The sequence below is a fragment of the Trichogramma pretiosum genome, unplaced genomic scaffold (genome assembly GCF_000599845.2).
Source record: "Trichogramma pretiosum strain Unisexual culture from Peru unplaced genomic scaffold, Tpre_2.0 scaffold48, whole genome shotgun sequence".
Taxonomy (NCBI): domain Eukaryota; kingdom Metazoa; phylum Arthropoda; class Insecta; order Hymenoptera; family Trichogrammatidae; genus Trichogramma; species Trichogramma pretiosum.
Window position 1 is genome coordinate 588,252 of NW_019641228.1, and position 17,987 is coordinate 606,238.

Consider the following 17,987-nt stretch of genomic DNA (forward strand, 5'->3'; position numbering starts at 1 on the left):
TCGTAAATATTTTTACTGAAAAAAATAAACTTTACTTTTAAAGCGCAACTTGTTGAAAACAAAAAGACACGTGAAGCATAGGTTTATTACAATTATTACATTGTCTTGTGGTAAAGCCAAGTCCGTCATTTGTTCTGGGCTTGTATTAGCTTAGAAAATAAAAGAAAAAATAAATATAAAAAACTTTGAGGCCAAAGAAAGAAACGAAGAGAAAAGGATGGTAAAATATATTTTGCAGCCGTCTGAGAAAGAAAGTAAATAAGGGCTGTACAAAGAGTCGACATACAGCACGTCAAACATATACACCCACACAGGGTGCGTAACTACAGGTAGCTCGCCTCACAGACTTACGTACTCACGCGCTCACGCTACTGCCACGTGAGCTTGCATCTAAGTGTGAGAGTGTGTTGTACACGTATAGGCAAAGCTAACGCTTTGGCCTTAATGGGGAAGTAAATAAGAGAGGAAGTTCGCTAGTGCCGAACAGCCTGTGTTGCCTGTATACGCGTATAGAGCCCAGGCAGCAAAGCATGGAAAAGAGACTAGGCATGTGTTCAGTAGATGGGACATGGCAATATGCTAAAGTGTATACAAAATGCAGGTTTGCACTGCGCGCTAGTGAAGAAGCGAAAATGGAAACTTTTCCCCATCACGAACAAAACTCCTCTTACATATACCGACAAAATTCCCCGCTTAGGATCTTAGAGAAGTTACTGCACCACTAGTTATCCCAAAATTTTTGTCGCCAAGCAGTTTTTGAAAACTATACGTAATTCACCTTTCGTATCAAACTAGCGCTTATAAACATATATTGAGCATGAAAGGTCTCTGGAATTTTTAAGAAAAATTTAAAAACGCGTCAAATTTGGGCCTTTGAAGATAGGTGGTAGCAGGTCTCAAAAATTCTGAAAAAATTCAGACGTATTCTTTAACTAATTTTAAGATTTGTACATTTTGCAATTTTTCGTTTAAAACGTCCTGTTATGAGTTAGAAAAACATAAAGATTTTTTAATAAATTATAAAATGATTCTTAGAGGGCTAAACATAGAGGGCTTCATTATAAGGTACCAGGAGACCAAAAAAAAATTTTCAGGACATTTGGTGACCCGCGTCTCATGTGGTCTCCTTGTTAGTATATAGTCTGAAGTATGTTATTTTATTATTTGAAACCATTTAAATCAATATTTCATCATTTAAAACGTAGATGCTCATTATTTAAATATCGAATTGGACACTTTACAGCAAGTAGAAACTGATTGTCATTCGCATGCTCATTTGTGTGTCATGAATGCTTTGTATTGTGTGTTCGATACATATGAGTCTTGATATGACTTGTGTTATTGAATTGTTTTATTGGAAAGTAGTTCATTGAACTGTCCGCTCATTGGAATATTATAAGTATTTAGGTACTTGGCATTTAAATTCATACTTTAATTATCTCTGATACTATGTAAAAACATAATTATTACAGTAAAGATGGTAATTAAAGTAAAAGTTATAAAATGCAATGATATGATATTTTATTCCTCAAAAAATCACTAAAAAGCCATGCACACGGTCAGAAAACGGGAAAACACCGCGAATAAGCTAACTAGTGGGGTTTTCGATCATTGGCATTTGTTTATAATTTTCAAAATGTGAAAAAAATATTTTGTAATCAAATGAAATGAGTAGAAAAATTTTAATTTATTAAAATTTATTTTTTAATAAATAGAGAATAGAGAAACGAAGAAATAGATGCAATACTACCCTGGAGTGGACGCGCAGTGCACACATAATCACTTATAATCAGATCGTGTCACCACGTAACGCATGTAACGATACAGTCACTGGGAGCTTTGTGCTTATATAATGAACAAATAAACCGATGTGCATAAGGGATATACTCGATGTTTATGCCGACGCCCAGCGGTTAACTGAGTCTAATCGCTGGGAGCGCGTAAACGGCCAATGCTAATATTACGAATTTCATCATTGTGCAGAAAATATCATGATATTTTTCAAGGCAATGAAGCTGTGTCACATACTGTAAAAATTTACTAGAACAAGCATTTATTTTTAATTTGTGCCTTTTTACACAATTGCAAATGAATTTATTTTTGTTTATAAAAGTTTGGATATTACCAATAATGATTACCGATAATATTTGGTTTTTTTATTGCAATTAGCCACTTTACTCAACATCATTTGTTTTGAAATAGGGCATAATTATATGATTAAATGGTCTGGTTCAAATTGAAAACTTATTTGATTACAATGGATTCAACTAATTATAAAGAATAATTTTCGGGAATTCAGTCATTTTACGAAAATACTTGTAAAACGATGTTCTTTATGAAGAGTAGCATGTTTCGATTCTCTTCGTAACTAAAGCAAGTTACTTTCGTAAAAGGCGTGGAAAAGTTTTTCAGAAAGCATTCGTTATCAAATACAATTGAGAACTCATAACACAGTTTTTATAACCGGGACTAAAATACTCGTACTGAAATCTTTATTCATAAAAAGTAATACATATAATTAACTAAGGTTGAAGATAAAAATGAAAAAAAAAGACAGCGTGAGATGTCGTTGAAAAGTTTTCAGTCGAGAGCTAGAAAAAAGCGCCAAGAAGAGAGTTGTGTATTTACAAAAATTCGTCCGAGCTTTTCACGCTAATTGAGTCCTTGTAAAAGAATAGTAGTGGTAGTGGTAGTAATAGCAGTTGCAGTATCACTTTCTCTTCGTACGAAACTCGGCAAAGGAAGTACTCCTATAGTGAGCTGATTAGGGCCATTACGGTTATCAACTCCTAATCTCCATGCATGCAACTGCCTCTCACAGGGGGTATAAATACATTCTCAGTGAATCTCTATATTACTTCATTTCATTTATTATATCTTCCAATCTTTTTCGACGGGAGAAGAGTACTTTTTTTTAGAAGAACTTTTTCAGGTATGTTGGCTATGGAAAGTGAAGCTGTGAAAAATGATCGTAGATTCTCACAAAACGCAAACGATTTTGAGAGGTCCCACTCTATTTATACCGTACTTATATCGTACTACCTGATTTTAAGTTCACTATTTTAGGACCCGGTGGTAAAGAAATTCAAGATGGTGCTTAGGAGCGAATTTAAAAACCTTCAAAACTTGAATACAAAAAATTATCAAAAAAAATTGTATTAAAAATTTTAAAAATATTAGAGAATATAAGAAAATGCAAATTGAAGTAGTCGACTACAAAGCCCAGGTAATTTTTTTTTTATAAATCTGCAAACCAAAGCAACAACCCACATAACCCAGCAGGTGTATTAAATAAAGAATTATACTGCTAATCAAAGCAGACTGCAGAGACGAAAGTAACCAAGCTCGTCCATTGTTTAAACAATTAAACTGCAAATCAAAACAGTATTTCTTCGGTTACTTGGGTTACTTGGGTTACTCGGAAAAAATGTCCGTTTAAACATTAACGAGTGAAACCTACTTACTACCTAACATCATTTCCTTAAAAAAAATGTCGTATAAGTATTTCCTCGGTCAGTTGGGTTACTTGAGTTACTTTGGGTTACCTAGGTTACTCGGACAAAAATTTTCCCTTCAACAGGTACAAGGCAAACTAACATCACGACATCATTTCCGGAAATTAAAATTGTATATAAGTCTCCTCTCGATCAGTTGGGTTACTTGGGTTACATGGGTTAATTGGGTTATTTTGGTTACTAGGGAAACTTGGGTTACTTGGGTTACTTGGGGGGGTTACTTGGGTTACTTGGGTTACTTGGGTTACTTGGGTCAATTGGGTTACTTGGGTTACTTGGGTCATTTGAGATACTTGGGTTACCTGAGTTACCTGGGTTACTTGGGTTACTCGGGTTACTTGGGTCAATTGGGTTACTTGGGTTACTTGGGTTACTTGGGTTACTTGGGTCAATTGGGTTACTCGGGTTACCTGGGCTACTTTGGTTACTCGGGTTACTTGTGTTACCTGGGTCAATTGGGTTACATGGGTTACTTTGCTTACCGGGGATACTTGGTTTAATTGGGTACTTGGGTTACTTGGGTTACTCGGCCAAGAATGCTTCCTTAATCAGGTGTAAAGTAAACTAACATCACATCATTTCCGAAAATTAAAATTGTATATTTGTCTCTCCTTGATCAAATGGGTTTCTTGGGTTACTTGGGGTTACTTGGGTTACTCGGGGTTTCTTGGGGTTACTTGGGTTATTCGCCAAAAATGAAAACATGAAATATTTTTCTGAAAATTTTGTTGTTAACTAGAAATTTCGAGTTTCCGTTTACGAAATTTTTTCGTACACGAAATCGTTGACACATAAACTAAATGTTTTGAAAAATTTTGTTTGAATTAATTTTTGTATACGAAAATTTTCTAGAAAATTTCGTCGATAAACATATCCCGGAAAATCCAAATTTTCTTGTACGTAAATTGTCGAATTCATGAGTTTCCAACAAATTTTCGTGTACGAAAACATTTTCGTACACAAAATCCCCCTGAATAGCCAGACCTAAGTAATTATCTCTTTATTTTATATCTATATTTGTTGATTCTTTGTTCATTTTCTTCGGGTAGTTTCTCTCTCTGTAGTCGAAGTTACATTGAGCTAATCGTGTGAATAACGCCCCCCATTCCAAAAGTGACCGTAGTCCTTTTATTGATTTGAACTCGAGCTAGCTAAAGATTTTCGAAAACCATATGTTGCTGCGGATATGAGGCCTTTATGAGTCCTTAAGTGATAGAAAATAAAAACCAATACGAAGTTATTTTGAGGCGATGCCGATTTATTCGTTCAAAAAAGCTGAGATGCTGAGCTCCGCGCCGTCCGCGCGTTACCAGGAGAATGACCTCGCTGCGTCGCTCCAACTGCTTGGCAACCTGCAATAACAATCTTAACAAAAGACGCTGCTGGTTGCTAGGCATTGCCGACCAGCAGGTTTTCGCGTCTGCCTCCGAACTCGACCTGTATGCGGCCTTTTGCCACCTCACAGCAAGCCAATATGCTCGAAGAGCTCACAAACGAGGCCCTGTACATCCGTTCTATAACACCATATTACTGATATAATGTCGAGAATGAAAATCTTTATTATTTGAACTTATGAGAAGATGGATCGATAAAAATTTCTTCGACCTAGATGACATCAATGTTGGCCAGGATTTCTTCAATTACGCATTTCAAGAGTACGGAATTTTTTTCTTTTTTGTCTCTTTGTTTCCAAGTTATATACAGTACGCAATATGTTCTCCGTGATGCCCTTCAACGATGGAGTCCAATTTGTCACGGAATGTTTGCATATTGTATCAATATTTATTTTGCGGTAAAGAAGTGGAAAAAGTTTTTTGTTTTCAAATTCTTGTTGACTACTAAAAAGAGAGAGAACGCGCAAAAACTGAACGAGGAAAAAAATCAAGCGAACTGCACAAACACACACGATGTAAATATGTATGAAAAGAAGAGGCATCAATCGGAAAAACTTTTCTTAAATTTTCTACTCGATAGATCCTTTTATCCTTCATATTCAGTCTTCGTATCAAAGTATCCACCATACGTACGCACATTCTTGCACCAAGTTGAAAATAACTTGCGGGGGAGAAAAGACTAGCAAAACTTTTTCAATTCCATGTTTCATCATTGAAAAAATGAATGAGCATCCAGCGAAGCGCAAGATGATACGTTACATAGAAGCCAGGACAAGCGAATCAACGCGGAGGCTGGAAAGGAGGCAAGGGCGACGGCGCAAGAATCGGACAAAAAAGGATTAATAAATGAGCTTTGCGAAGAGCAAAGTAATCTATATTATACAAGCAGGCGAAGATATATATAGAAGCTTCGACTAAGATGAAATTAGTCGCGGAGCTTTTGGTGACAAAAAGCACCTTATTCGAGTGCGAGCAAGACAGTGCGGTAGATACATATATATGTGCCGAGTTGACTGCTGCAAAGACGAAAACAAATGAACAGGTCAGCATATAGATATATATGCACAGTACAAAGCGGCGAATCCGCAAAATACTCATATATCTAAGTGATGGAGCCAAGGTCTTTCGGCAAATTAGTATCATTTGGTCGTTGGTCGCTTAGGTTGCGCGCATATGTGCCGGGTGATTTATATCCCACAAAACGTCGCGAGAGACTCTCAGATCGAAACCAATTAAGGCAAAAGTCTTCGAGGAGAAGTTTCTCCCCGAGAGCAAAACCTGCGCGCAAGCCCCCCTAGCTCGTGCTTGAGCGCAAGAGAGACTTTTTGTGGCTGATAAGAGCGCAGGTGTGTTAACTTTCTGATGGGATGGAGACTTTGCATCGCGTGTTCTCGGCTCGAGCATTTCCAGCTCGAGTAAATATAAATATGCCAAGGAGAGTTAATCATTTTCTTTTTAAAGGACAAGAAAATACTCGATGCTCAAGAGGATTAAACTTATGAGTTATGTATTTTCTACTATAGTCTTTGTCAAGTGTACTATACTGAGTAAAAAAAAACTTGTAAAGTTCAGTGACACTTTTTTCTATTTTTAAGTGATCAAATCTGTGTTTGGAACAAATAAAAGGGAATGTGTAAAAATTTAATGCATTGAAATTCGCCAATTCAAAATTTGATAATCATGTAATTATATTCTTTCATCTTAAATGCAATTGAACACATGAATTATGAACATATTGAAATCAAAATGAAATTACAAACGAAGATTCGCTAATGGTACTGCAGTTATGTTAATACAATTGGAATTTACATTTTGAGTTGAAATTTTTAGAATTCTCCTGGATTGGGCACATTATCGAACTAATTTGTCGTCGTTGACGTCAAATTTAGGAAGAAAATTAAACCTACGATTTCACTTGATATCGTTGATATAAAATTTTATATCAATATCGAATAATTAAACGTTGATTTTGCTTGAACCTACATTTGTAAGTCTCATTTTTCTGCATTCGACATACGTAAGTTTTTGAGATGCATTTGAGACTTTGACAGCAATAATCGTTACATCGGGAGAAGTAAAAAGTATCATTAGTTAGTCAAATTTACTCAAAGTACAGATGCGTTGCGTCCACCGTATAAAAAGTTCAAAGAAAAAAAGGTCAAAAGCTTTTTTGAAAAGGAATTCGAATCTTTTCACTATTTTGGAACCAAAAGTTTTCACCTGGAATCTCTTTTTAGAAAAATTTAAACGTCGTGAAAAATCTTGCGTAAGCTATTTCGCTTTGACTTTTGGCACGGCTTGAGAGAAGAGCGCAAATTCGCGCGCAAAAAATACCACACTGCGCAGCAGTCAACAAGCATCAGGATCCTTACGCTTGTGCATACACACATTTTGACTCCGTTCAGAATTTCCACAGATTTTTCTTTTTGACTCCTTTACCGAACTAGAAAATACAAGCAGCTGCAACGTTGCGCACACAAACACACATGTAGACGCACACACCGTAAGCAGAAGCACGAGAAGAAGGTAGGATACGAAGTAGCAGCATTAGAGAGATGAAAAACAATGGGAAACGAATTGTCTTTACGCTTGGCTGGCCATCATGGAATGTTTACGCCCCCTCCACGAACTCTTGCTCTCTTTCCTTTCCCTCTCTGTCTATTGAGCGAACGACGCTTTTCGCGTGTGTTTCATGTACTCTATACCCATACGTACATACCGTCAACGTATCTATTTTTCTTCCGGGGAATACGTCGCTACCACGGTCCTTTTTTTACCTCTTCCAGAGACATGCATACATGCATACAGACGGGGGCCGGGGGGAGAAAAAGGTCGCGGCTGGATGAAAAAAAAGTAACAAAAAAATATAAAAGTCAAGCGCCCGTGGAGCTCTTTTGTAGACCGAATGATAGTTACCAGACTCTGCCTGCAAACACATACATATACCGCGCGACGTTACGCGAGCGATTGCGCCAAGACACAAGTTACATGCACTTGGAAGAAAAACGCCCCTTTTCCGTTCGTGTCAACGATCTTCTGGGTAGTGAAATGTTAAATTTTACACGCTTCATGATACATGTACTCCGCAGCTTTTTCGTTGTAAACTTTTCACCTGAGTATTGCGAATTTAACTGGTTTTCTTGTCGACGAGAAAAATCATTGAATAATGCTTTTTTTTTACCAAGGGGCTGTGTTTTTTTCTTCATTTTTTTCGTCCTGTTGCGGTTTCCAAACGTGCTATATACAAGAGTGTGTGTGTGTGTGTACACACTGGCAGCACGTTAGCTTTTACTTACAACTTGGTTCTCTTTGATATTTGCTTTTCTTTACTCGCCAACATATTATTTATACTCGCGCTTTACTCTCTTTACAAGGCGCTCGTCGCTTGTTACCTTGTTATTTCATCTTAAATATTCTTCTAAAATGTTTTCTCTTCAATAAAGCTATTAACATGAATTACAGCATCGATGTTTAATGAGTACTTTAATATTTTTCCTCTCAGGAGCGAGCTTTTAAAAGAAGCCGAACAAATACTTGAATTATTCGTGGGTTATACTTTTGAATCGCGAGCGAAGCTCGAGCAACTGTCGAGCGACCTCATCTACGAAAGGTCTCGATGAATCCGAGTAAAAGAAATTATTTTTTTTTATCACCGAGTTCATTTCATTCCTCGAGTCGAATGCAATCTGGCGCGTTCGGGCATTTTGCCGGGAGATAGGCTTAAGTGCGTTCATTGCAGACAGCCCGTATTATGTATAGTCTTTATATACGTACTCCGTACAAGGGATAAAAGAAAGAAGTAGAGCGAGAGGTTGGTGAGATTCCCTTCGGGATCGTCGAGTGGCCGATTTCCTGCGCAGACCAGAAAAGCTCGAAGCTTCGCCGTCGATGGCTTCGGGTGTACGTGCACGTGTTTGTGCGAGCAGCCGTATTGAGCTTTCCACCTTGCTCCTTACTCTTGAGGGAGTGCACGAAACACGGTCCCTCGGGGGGCGGGCGCGCGGGGGACGAAGCCGGCTGAGGTAGGAAACGAAAAATGCTGCGACGTCCTCGGCTTTTTGCAGGCCGCGGGTCCGAGGAAGCGAGCATAAGTCCGACGTGTTTTCGAGAGCTCGCGTGTGCCAACACTCGTGAGCCGCTCGCAGCTATTATACAGTGTATAAAGAATTGCGCATAAAAAGAATCGATACAGAGGCATCCTATATAAGCAGCATCCAGTAGATACGTCGTAAACCATCGGAAGAATCGATTCGGTGTACCTCTGCTATCTCAACGGCGTAAACATACACGCATCCCTTCGATCCATATAAGAAATAAAAAGGATCAGAGAGATTTGGAAGGAAATAATAAAGATCGTGAACATTCATGAAGAGTCTTCTTCCTTGGAATTTTATTATCTATATCAATTTTAAAATTATGTAAGCATATAATTGAGAGTACATCGAATACAGATAGGTAATGTGTTACATAACTGCAGTATTTTACGTAAACTTATAATCTTAGCGCACGAAACTCTTCACAGCGACGTGTATCGATCGAACTAAATCTTGTACTACTAATTTATTTGGTTATAGACACATAAAGGCAGAGGACAGCATGTTCCAGTGGCGCAACAAGGATAGAAAGAGAGAGGAGAGAGAGAGAGAGGGGGGGGGGCGAGAGGAAGACGAGTTCTCTAATATGCATGGCAGGTCGCGTGTAGTTTGATACAACTGCAGCGCTCGTGGCTAAAATGGTAGTGGCTGCATCTGCAAAGCTTGTGTGGTATTGTCTTGGGATTTCCTTCGGGTGGGAGAGAGATGAAGAGAGAGTGGGAGAGAGAGAGAGAGATAGAAGCTGATGCTGCACACACTCACGTAATACTGCATCAAAGCAAAGCTGGTCAGCAACAGAAAGGGAGGAAGGCTTGACATTCGTGGCTGCAAACGAAGTCTCGATGGGGTTACTCTCTCTCTCTCTCTGTTCATCCTCTCTCTCCATCTCTCTGTCTACTGGTGTCTCTATACCGTATGTATGAGCGGCAACGTCCTTGTGTCAGGATCATCGTGCGCCTCCAATGAGTGTCTTATACCAATCACTTGCCGTACGTACCAGCGGGAGGCAGGTATTGATTAGCCGCCTGGAAGCCGACTCTGTTGACGTTTCCTGTGCCAGATGCTGCTACTGCCCCGTTGAAACCTGTCAACAGCGATAACCTCGTGTTTTTCATTATTTCTCGTTATTTTTTTTTCGCGTACGATGACACCAGCTCGGCAGCTTAGTCTCGTCTGCATCATCGACTTGAATGAAAGAAGAATTTGAAGAAGCCGCCTCCGCCAGCACCGCCACCGAGCTCAGCCGAGACACATTGAGATAAGACATGCAATTATGCCAGACGTGATGATATCAAACGCGACGCGGCTTTGAACTCGACGTATCGTCAAAGCAAGTACGCTACATATACTATTTTACACTTTGAATTTGGTACTGCAGGCAGTGCCGGCTTTATATACAAATGATAGCGCGCGTAGCGTTGGCAGCTGTGCCTGCTGGTCGGCAATGTTCCGTGCAAAACTGAATATTTATCGCGTAGCCGCCCTCCCCAAGTAGACGTCAGGACGTGTACGTGTTTACATGTATGCCCAAACATTTTTTCCTTACTCTTTTTTGCTGCGGTATACGTTGACATTTGACTTTTTGATAGCTCGAGTACCCTCTTCCGAGCACGATGTGTGTCAATGGTACTCATTCTTTACGAGGCAGAAAAAAGCAAAAAAAGATACGTGCATAATACAGCGTGGTGGCGCAAGGTAAAAATTTTCTTGTCTCATAGTTTCGGAGCGTTTTAAATTTCCAAAAAGTTGAGTCTTACCTTGCCGATAAGCAGAGCCAAAATCTCCAAGGAATCTGCCGCCGTTGCTGTACTGATTGGGGAAAAATTGAGCCTGGCCCTCGTATCTGACATCGGCGACGTAGCCATTAGCGTCGTCGGCCGTGTAACGGACGATCTGCGTGCGTGAATCGGGCAATAGGACTCTGTACTCGCCCCTGACGTTGCCGTTGCCGTCGCCGGATTCCTGCTGGCCGTAGTCGTTGCCCGACGCTCCATCTTTCACCTCGTACTGGAAACTGTAGGGCATCGGCTGCGCGATATATGCAACAAAAAATTATGCAAGCTTCATTTCGGGCGCAACGACCAACCTCACGTGGAGCGTTAATAATTGAAGCAAGCCTTTATGCTTTCGTTCAATTTGTTTCAATGAAAGAGAGACTCAAGACTGCGGTATGGCACTGCAGGCAAAAAGTTCAAGAGTAGGCGTTGGCCAGCGAGGATAATTAATTCTACACAGCCGCGTCATAATATAATGCCACGGCACTCTGGTCGGTCAGTCTGCTCGATCGACTGGGCGATCTCGAACAATGAGATACGAGAGCGCAATTATCTCGCGAGACTTATTGTCTCTCTCGAGTCCCTTATGTATAAGCTCTCGCTCAACTACGCAACACAGGCAATTTTAACTGTTTGATTAGCTTTCAATTCGAAGCGCTGCATTATACACAGTCACGGGAACGCACATAATAAGCAGAGGACAAATTACGTTTTTATTATTTTTTTTTTTTTCCATATAATACCCCGTCACACGACAAAAGTAAATCAGCTGACGAGATACTTTGGCCGAGCAATCGAATGAGGTTGACCCTGTGTCAATACTGCACAGATTGAGCCACGCATTCATCGGTGAAATTTTATTTTGTTCTTTAAGCTGCGACTAAAATAAATATTGCTGCTGTATGTCGAGCTGCGGATATTGCATACATCTTGTTTGCTTTATAATATGAAGCAGAAAATGAATATGTTGTATATATAGTTGGGCTAATTTGCTTCGTTTGACTCTGCAGCTTTTAAAAGGGTACAAAATCAGAAGATAAAATCATTCGAACGATTTTCATAGCTCAAAGCTCACGCAAAGACCTAATTATAATGCTTTATTACATTTTCCTATTAGTAAATTAATGCTCGAGTCGAGAAATTTCGATAAGCCTTATTATAAAATTCTTTGTTATCCCTTATATTAAAATGAGGTTAAACTCCTACTCTGACGTCCATCAGGGTATGCTAAAAAGCCCCACTTTTTAACGCACTGTTGACTGTGAGTAATATAGCCCCGATATACTATCGAAATATCGCAAGTGTCATTTGCTTTCAAAGCATTAGTTTTCAAGTTGTACCGTACGCAGGAATCGCTACCTCGCGCAAGAGCTTCTTCTGATATGACTTTACAGAGAAGCGCTGCTGACGTTTGAGCCTTACTTTGAGTCACTGCTGGGTGAATATTTGCCGTGAGCAAAGTTATATACCTCAACCGTAAGATAATTACATGTCAAAAATATGCCAGTAGCTAATTACTCATAAAGTGACCCACTAAACGTTTGTCAGCATATTTGAAGCTTCAAGTTTATGAATAAGGACAGCATGAAAATTGACGAAGTTTTGAAAAACAAATATATAACATGAATTGATTTTTCGTTCGAGGGGACTCTTAAACGCGATAACAAACGTGAGTATATGAGGTAGGTTCAAGAGGCTGAAAAAGATACAGTCATATTGGCAAGAAAGCCATAAAATCCAACAACACGCGCGCCACAAAGTGGAACTCGGATGATCAGATTAGATCGTTGGACGTCGTAGGATGTATGGGTTGTCCGGTGGCGACGTTTAGGAAGGGCTAATTTCGCGAAAAAGCCGAGCCCGAGCACAGAAGCAGCAGCAGCAGCAGCAGCAGCAGCAGCAGCAGCAGTACATACACTGTCCCAAAAAGGAGCAAAGCGAAGCTCGTAAAAAGGAGTCTACGGCTAGTGTGCGCGAGCTATACGTACAGTAACGGACGCGGAAGTTGTTAATCTTTAGGCAAGTATGCAATTAGTCGAGCTTCCCTTTCAACCCTACCCCCCGCCCATCAGCTCGACTTCATCCATCCGAGAAAATTCTCCTATGCGCTATATATAATATAGACGACGATGTGAGGGAGGAGCACTTTCGAGTGGAGTTCACGCAAAGCTGTTGGCTTTAATGGTCTCTCTCTCTCTCTCTCTCTATTTCTTGTGCACGAGCTCTATAGCATGCCTCAGTTTTTCGACTAAGTTTATTACCGTCACACAGAGACTTCTAAGATGCTCGGCTCGATTTTAGAGGCAACGAAAGCCACCGAGATACAGAGAGAAAGAGAAAGAGGGAAAAATTAGACGGGTTAAAATGTGTCTGCGGGCGGCAAGAGCTGCGCAGAATTTGAAATTGCGGTTAGCTTGTATACACAAAGTTCAAGAACACGATAAGATGATAATGACGGCATTGCCGGAGAAATTTTTGTATAATGATGCAAGCATTTTAGACTAATTCAAAGTTTGCTTATAACATTATTAGAGCGCTACTTCATTCCTGCCCAGCCGAGTGCGAGACTACACGTATAGCATCTGCCATGTATAAATATATTGAAAACCGCAACCCATGGCAACGTCGGAGTATCTCATACACCAAATTAGACTTGATGAAGATAACAGTACCTCCTTACCCTCTGTTACATTTTTTAAAATAATTATGAAAAAAACGAACATCGAAAAAACTCAGAAAAGTGCGTGAACTCTTTGAAATTAGATAACTTTTATTACTAGCAAGATTAAAATTACCATGGATCGAGAAGAGGCAGGCGTAGGAAAATTTGAATTTCGCAGTGATTTATTGAACTAATTGAGTTCAGACGTTGCACGATGTCTATTCTAGGGGTAAGCTGTTTGAAATGATCTTCGTTAACGAGATTTTCTCGAAAATGTTTTTATTTCAATTTAAAAAAAAAGTTTTTAATAAATGACACAATAATAGAATTGCAACGTCGAGACAACTAAAAAATTACCCAAAAAGAGTTTCTAAATTAATCGACAACGGCTAATTTTTGATAACAAACAAACAATTTAAAACTGTCAATAAAAACTACTCGAAGCTACGAGGAGGACTAATCTCTTTCATGCCCATGGAAAAAGAGAATTGACGTCAGTTTTAATTTTCAGCCGATAAAAATGAAAAATGAAAGAGAAAATATAACGAACCCTTGTGCCCTCGTTAGTGTTGTAACCTCGATAGGCGCCAAACCTCCCATCGTCTCTATAAGCCTGATAGCCCCGATAATTTCCTTGATAGTTTCCTCGATAGTCCGGATACTCTTGATAAGGCGATTGCTGACCCGTTGGGTAAGCAAAGCCGTTATTAATACTCGTGCCTCGAGAAAATCCAGCTCGTCCGTAATTGTTGTTGCCAGCCAAGGCATCTGGATAGTCCGGGTTGATGCGACGGCCGAAATCATTGCCGGGGAGGATTGCGGGCTTGTCGTAGATATAGCCGTTGTCGCCAGGCAATTGAGCCCCAAAAATGCCGTAATCCGACAGGACTATCAAAGATGCGATTAAACACGTCTTCACCTGCGATGGGAAATATATAAGGCATATTTGATAGAGAAAAAATGTCGAGCACAATAGTCGTTGTTTGCACAATAGCGCGCGCGGTTCGTTTCGGATATGCACTGTAGCGCGAATGAGTTTAAGCACTAAATGGTAGCTTTGTCGAGTGGAAATGAGGCTTGCTCGGGAGCGCACCTCGATACTCGCACCGAAAGACAATAAGTAGCCACTGAATAGCCTCTCTCACCTGGAGCCAATTCATATCTGAATCGTGTATGAGCTATATTGTTATGTACTGCGCAGCGGCTAGAGTTGGCTTCGCAGATTGAGAATTGCGCTACGGACAATTGGCAACTCAGGCAAAGTCGTTTGCAGCCAGTGGCTTATATATAAGCGCGACAAGTTGAGATGCGCCTTGCGCTGCAATCATCCTCGCGCATTATATTGGGGGAGAGATTATTACCGCGCGCGCGTCGGCTTCGTATGTATCCTCTCGTAGCTCCTCCGACAAGTCGACTTTACGAAAGGCCCCTCGTTATGTATAGCGATTTAATAATAGATATATTATCGTAGATGCAAATTTCTACTCTATGATCTCGCGTGTATACGAGCCGATAATCCGCGAATGCGCACTGACATAATTTTTGCACCGTACCCCCGGCAAATCCTACTTCTGCTCCCGAGAAAAGATTCGATCCATGCGCAATTACCCTTTACCGGAGATGACGATGATTGAATGCTCTTGCATATTCCCTGCATCGTACTTTCAAGGAGAGAATCTCGATTCCACGACGATATTCATCAATTTCCACGAGTTCTGCACCCTGCATTTATCTGCAAGTTCGCAATTTGCAAATATTATTTACAGAATGACACTCGGGAGCTCGCATTCTGATAATTAGGCCTACTCGGCATTGCTCGATCTCGTTCGTTTCACTTTAAATCACGTTACGTGTGAGCCTCGAAGCACGCAATTTTCTCATAACACACACGTGCGATGTTTACGCGTGCGCAGGCTAATAAAGATGATGAGTTTGAAATCGATGATCGGTGGCTCGATAGCTCATTGCCGAGGCTTATTATTACATTTGTCTTGAGCATTAGCCTTTTTCGTGCCTCGACTCGTCGTTTACTCTCCTATGATCCTGCGAGACAAACATGTATTTTCAGTAAAGTATAATGATCATTGTACCTGCATTTGCATAAACAAGATGTGGAAAGTCAAAAAGTCGCTCTTCAACGAGATTTCAATGCAGAGATGGGATTTGGATGACCATATATTTCACGAGGAGTAACGCTGATATTGTCAGCCACCCATGTGCGTAAATCTAGTACGTTTATAATGTCGATGTAACGAGCCAATGCAATAACTTACTGTTATTATTCCCCGGTACGTGTCCCAGTACAAGCTTTATGGGGGTAGTAAATGTATGTGTTTTTCAAGTTTTCAATAGCGCTCAAGCTTTGTATTGTTTAAACTCGATGGTATGTAAATAATTTTACTCATATATTTGAAAACTTACCGCGCTATTATTTTTTTTTTCAGTGTATATAGTCGAAGAAAAAGAATAAAGAAAACATTATAGATGTGAAAAATAAAAGACAAGATAATCAAACTGGAATAGGTAAAAAATTGCTGTCTTGCGATTATTAAGTAAATTTTTGATAATTCGACTTTCATAATTTACTTTGAACCAAAAACCATTCAACTGAAAATTCGTCAGAATTATTGCATACGTATTTGCACATCGTGCATCTGCCAATGAGTAATTTTACATCAAGCTATTTTTATATCCACGAACATTACATTTATAAACAGATTTGCGTGACTCAGTGACAAACAGCGATATTATCGAGCAAACTGACTCTTGCGCCAATATAGAAGAGAAAATTCATAAAGTCGACGATATTTTATCATCCTTGTCAATCACTCAATCATCATTCACATCTTGTGAATGGACACACTTAATTACTTGCGAGTTCTTGAAGTAATTGTTTTTTCATACTCGATCTATCGTGCGTGCAATTAACTATTTTTCTGTGGCACAATTCAAATCAGCAGTTATTATTGAAAAATGTTCTATTATATAATTCACGTATATTAATATTATCAATTTTACCAAATTGATATAACAAAAATATTTATTTGAATAAATGTAAAATATAAATTGCTGCAAAGTTGCTTACAAAATTGCATGTGTGTGAACTCAAGAACCCAAGAACACTGTAATAAAGATCAAGAATACGTAATAACGTGCAGAGAAAACGGAAAATTGTTCGTGATTCTTAGAGCGTAGTGCACCGTCGTCGCAATAATGCTTATACTATTTCCACTCGTTTCGATCCTGCGAGTCCTGGAAAGTGGATAATTACAATTAGCCATTTTACAGTTCATTAGCAAAAATGTCCGATGGTAATTGCACGCCATGTCGTATATCTATGTATATCCCGTAAAATGTATATGCAGAAGGAGGAATTTAATTTGATCGGAGCTTTTACGTCTTTTTACTTGCGAACGGATCGCGAAAAGTAAACCCTGTTTTCAGCGCACACGGAGGAAAAAATATTGCGCTAAAAGAGGAAAGGCCCAAGACAGCAGCGACACCTGGATGAATGATTAATCGCTTAGCGATATCATAAACCTATAGATGAGTTCGGGCAAATTAGTATTGGTGGCTAAGAGGAGCGCGTTCACGCACAAAGTTAGATCCTAATTAACGCGGCATTGTGTCGATAAGGCAGTCGAAATTACGCGCAATAATTCTCTTTTTCGCGAGCGGCTGATGATGGTTTATTCACGCTCGCTCGCTCGCTCGCGCAGAGACGAAATTGCGGCGCATTATCGTTTATGTGTGCACACGTATACACGCACACATAGACGTATGCTAGTACTTTTGACGCGAACCGCTGCTCGGTATGCGCGAGTTATAAGGGCTGACTGACTGAAAGCTTGCAGTATATACGTAAGCGCTGCAGCAATAGCGCTGCATGCATACAGCAGCAGCAGCAGCAGCCCTGGCAATAATAACAAAGCCAAAGTGTCGTGGTATGCGAGTCGCGTTCGCTCCAGCTATTGTATATACGTATACGCACACACAATAGATATTTCAGTAACATCTATTATAACAACTATCGCAGCTAGATAACTGCTCGAATCTACAATGTGCCCAAGCGTTGCGTTTATCCGAGTATTTACGTGTGTATATTTGTCTATATTACCATGAGAGGCTTCTCTGTGTGTGAATAGGCTTGTAATTGTACTTGTAGTACAACACTTTGCATTGCGAGTATCTGCAGATGTATGTTTGCACATATATAGCCATCAATGCCTCCACTGCTATTTCTGTTTCTCCTGTTGCAGCTTCTGCTGCGTTACAAATTGCTCGTAATCGACGTTACGCTCTACGACGAGACGCTTTCACGCATTTTTGTATATGCTTTTGTTGATTTACCGGGAATATTAAAAAAATAAGAATATTTTTACGCACTTTGCCAAGCTTGAAAATTTAATAAATACACGCTGAAACTTGGGCTCGAGGAAACGGATGATTATCCGCTCGGCTTTTACGCCGGATCGTTTTATATATCTGCTCGCATAAATATAGAAAGCGATCAACAACAAGAAGAACCATCAAAGACGATCGCGATG

The 17,987-nt window shown here is 39.8% G+C and overlaps 1 protein-coding gene across 1 annotated transcript; it reads right to left on the reverse strand.

Annotated features, from left to right (window-relative positions):
* Positions 1 to 9,302: 9,302 nt before the first annotated feature.
* Positions 9,303 to 14,673, reverse strand: LOC106648297 (pro-resilin-like). The gene is made up of 4 exons (XM_014365066.1): positions 14,586 to 14,673; positions 13,991 to 14,359; positions 10,761 to 11,031; positions 9,303 to 10,087 (listed from the first exon to the last, which is right to left on the reverse strand). The coding sequence occupies exons 1-4, from the start codon at positions 14,598 to 14,600 to the stop codon at positions 9,984 to 9,986; spliced, it is 759 nt and encodes a 252-aa protein (XP_014220552.1). The 5' UTR covers positions 14,601 to 14,673; the 3' UTR covers positions 9,303 to 9,983.
* Between the last annotated feature and the right edge of the window lie 3,314 nt (positions 14,674 to 17,987).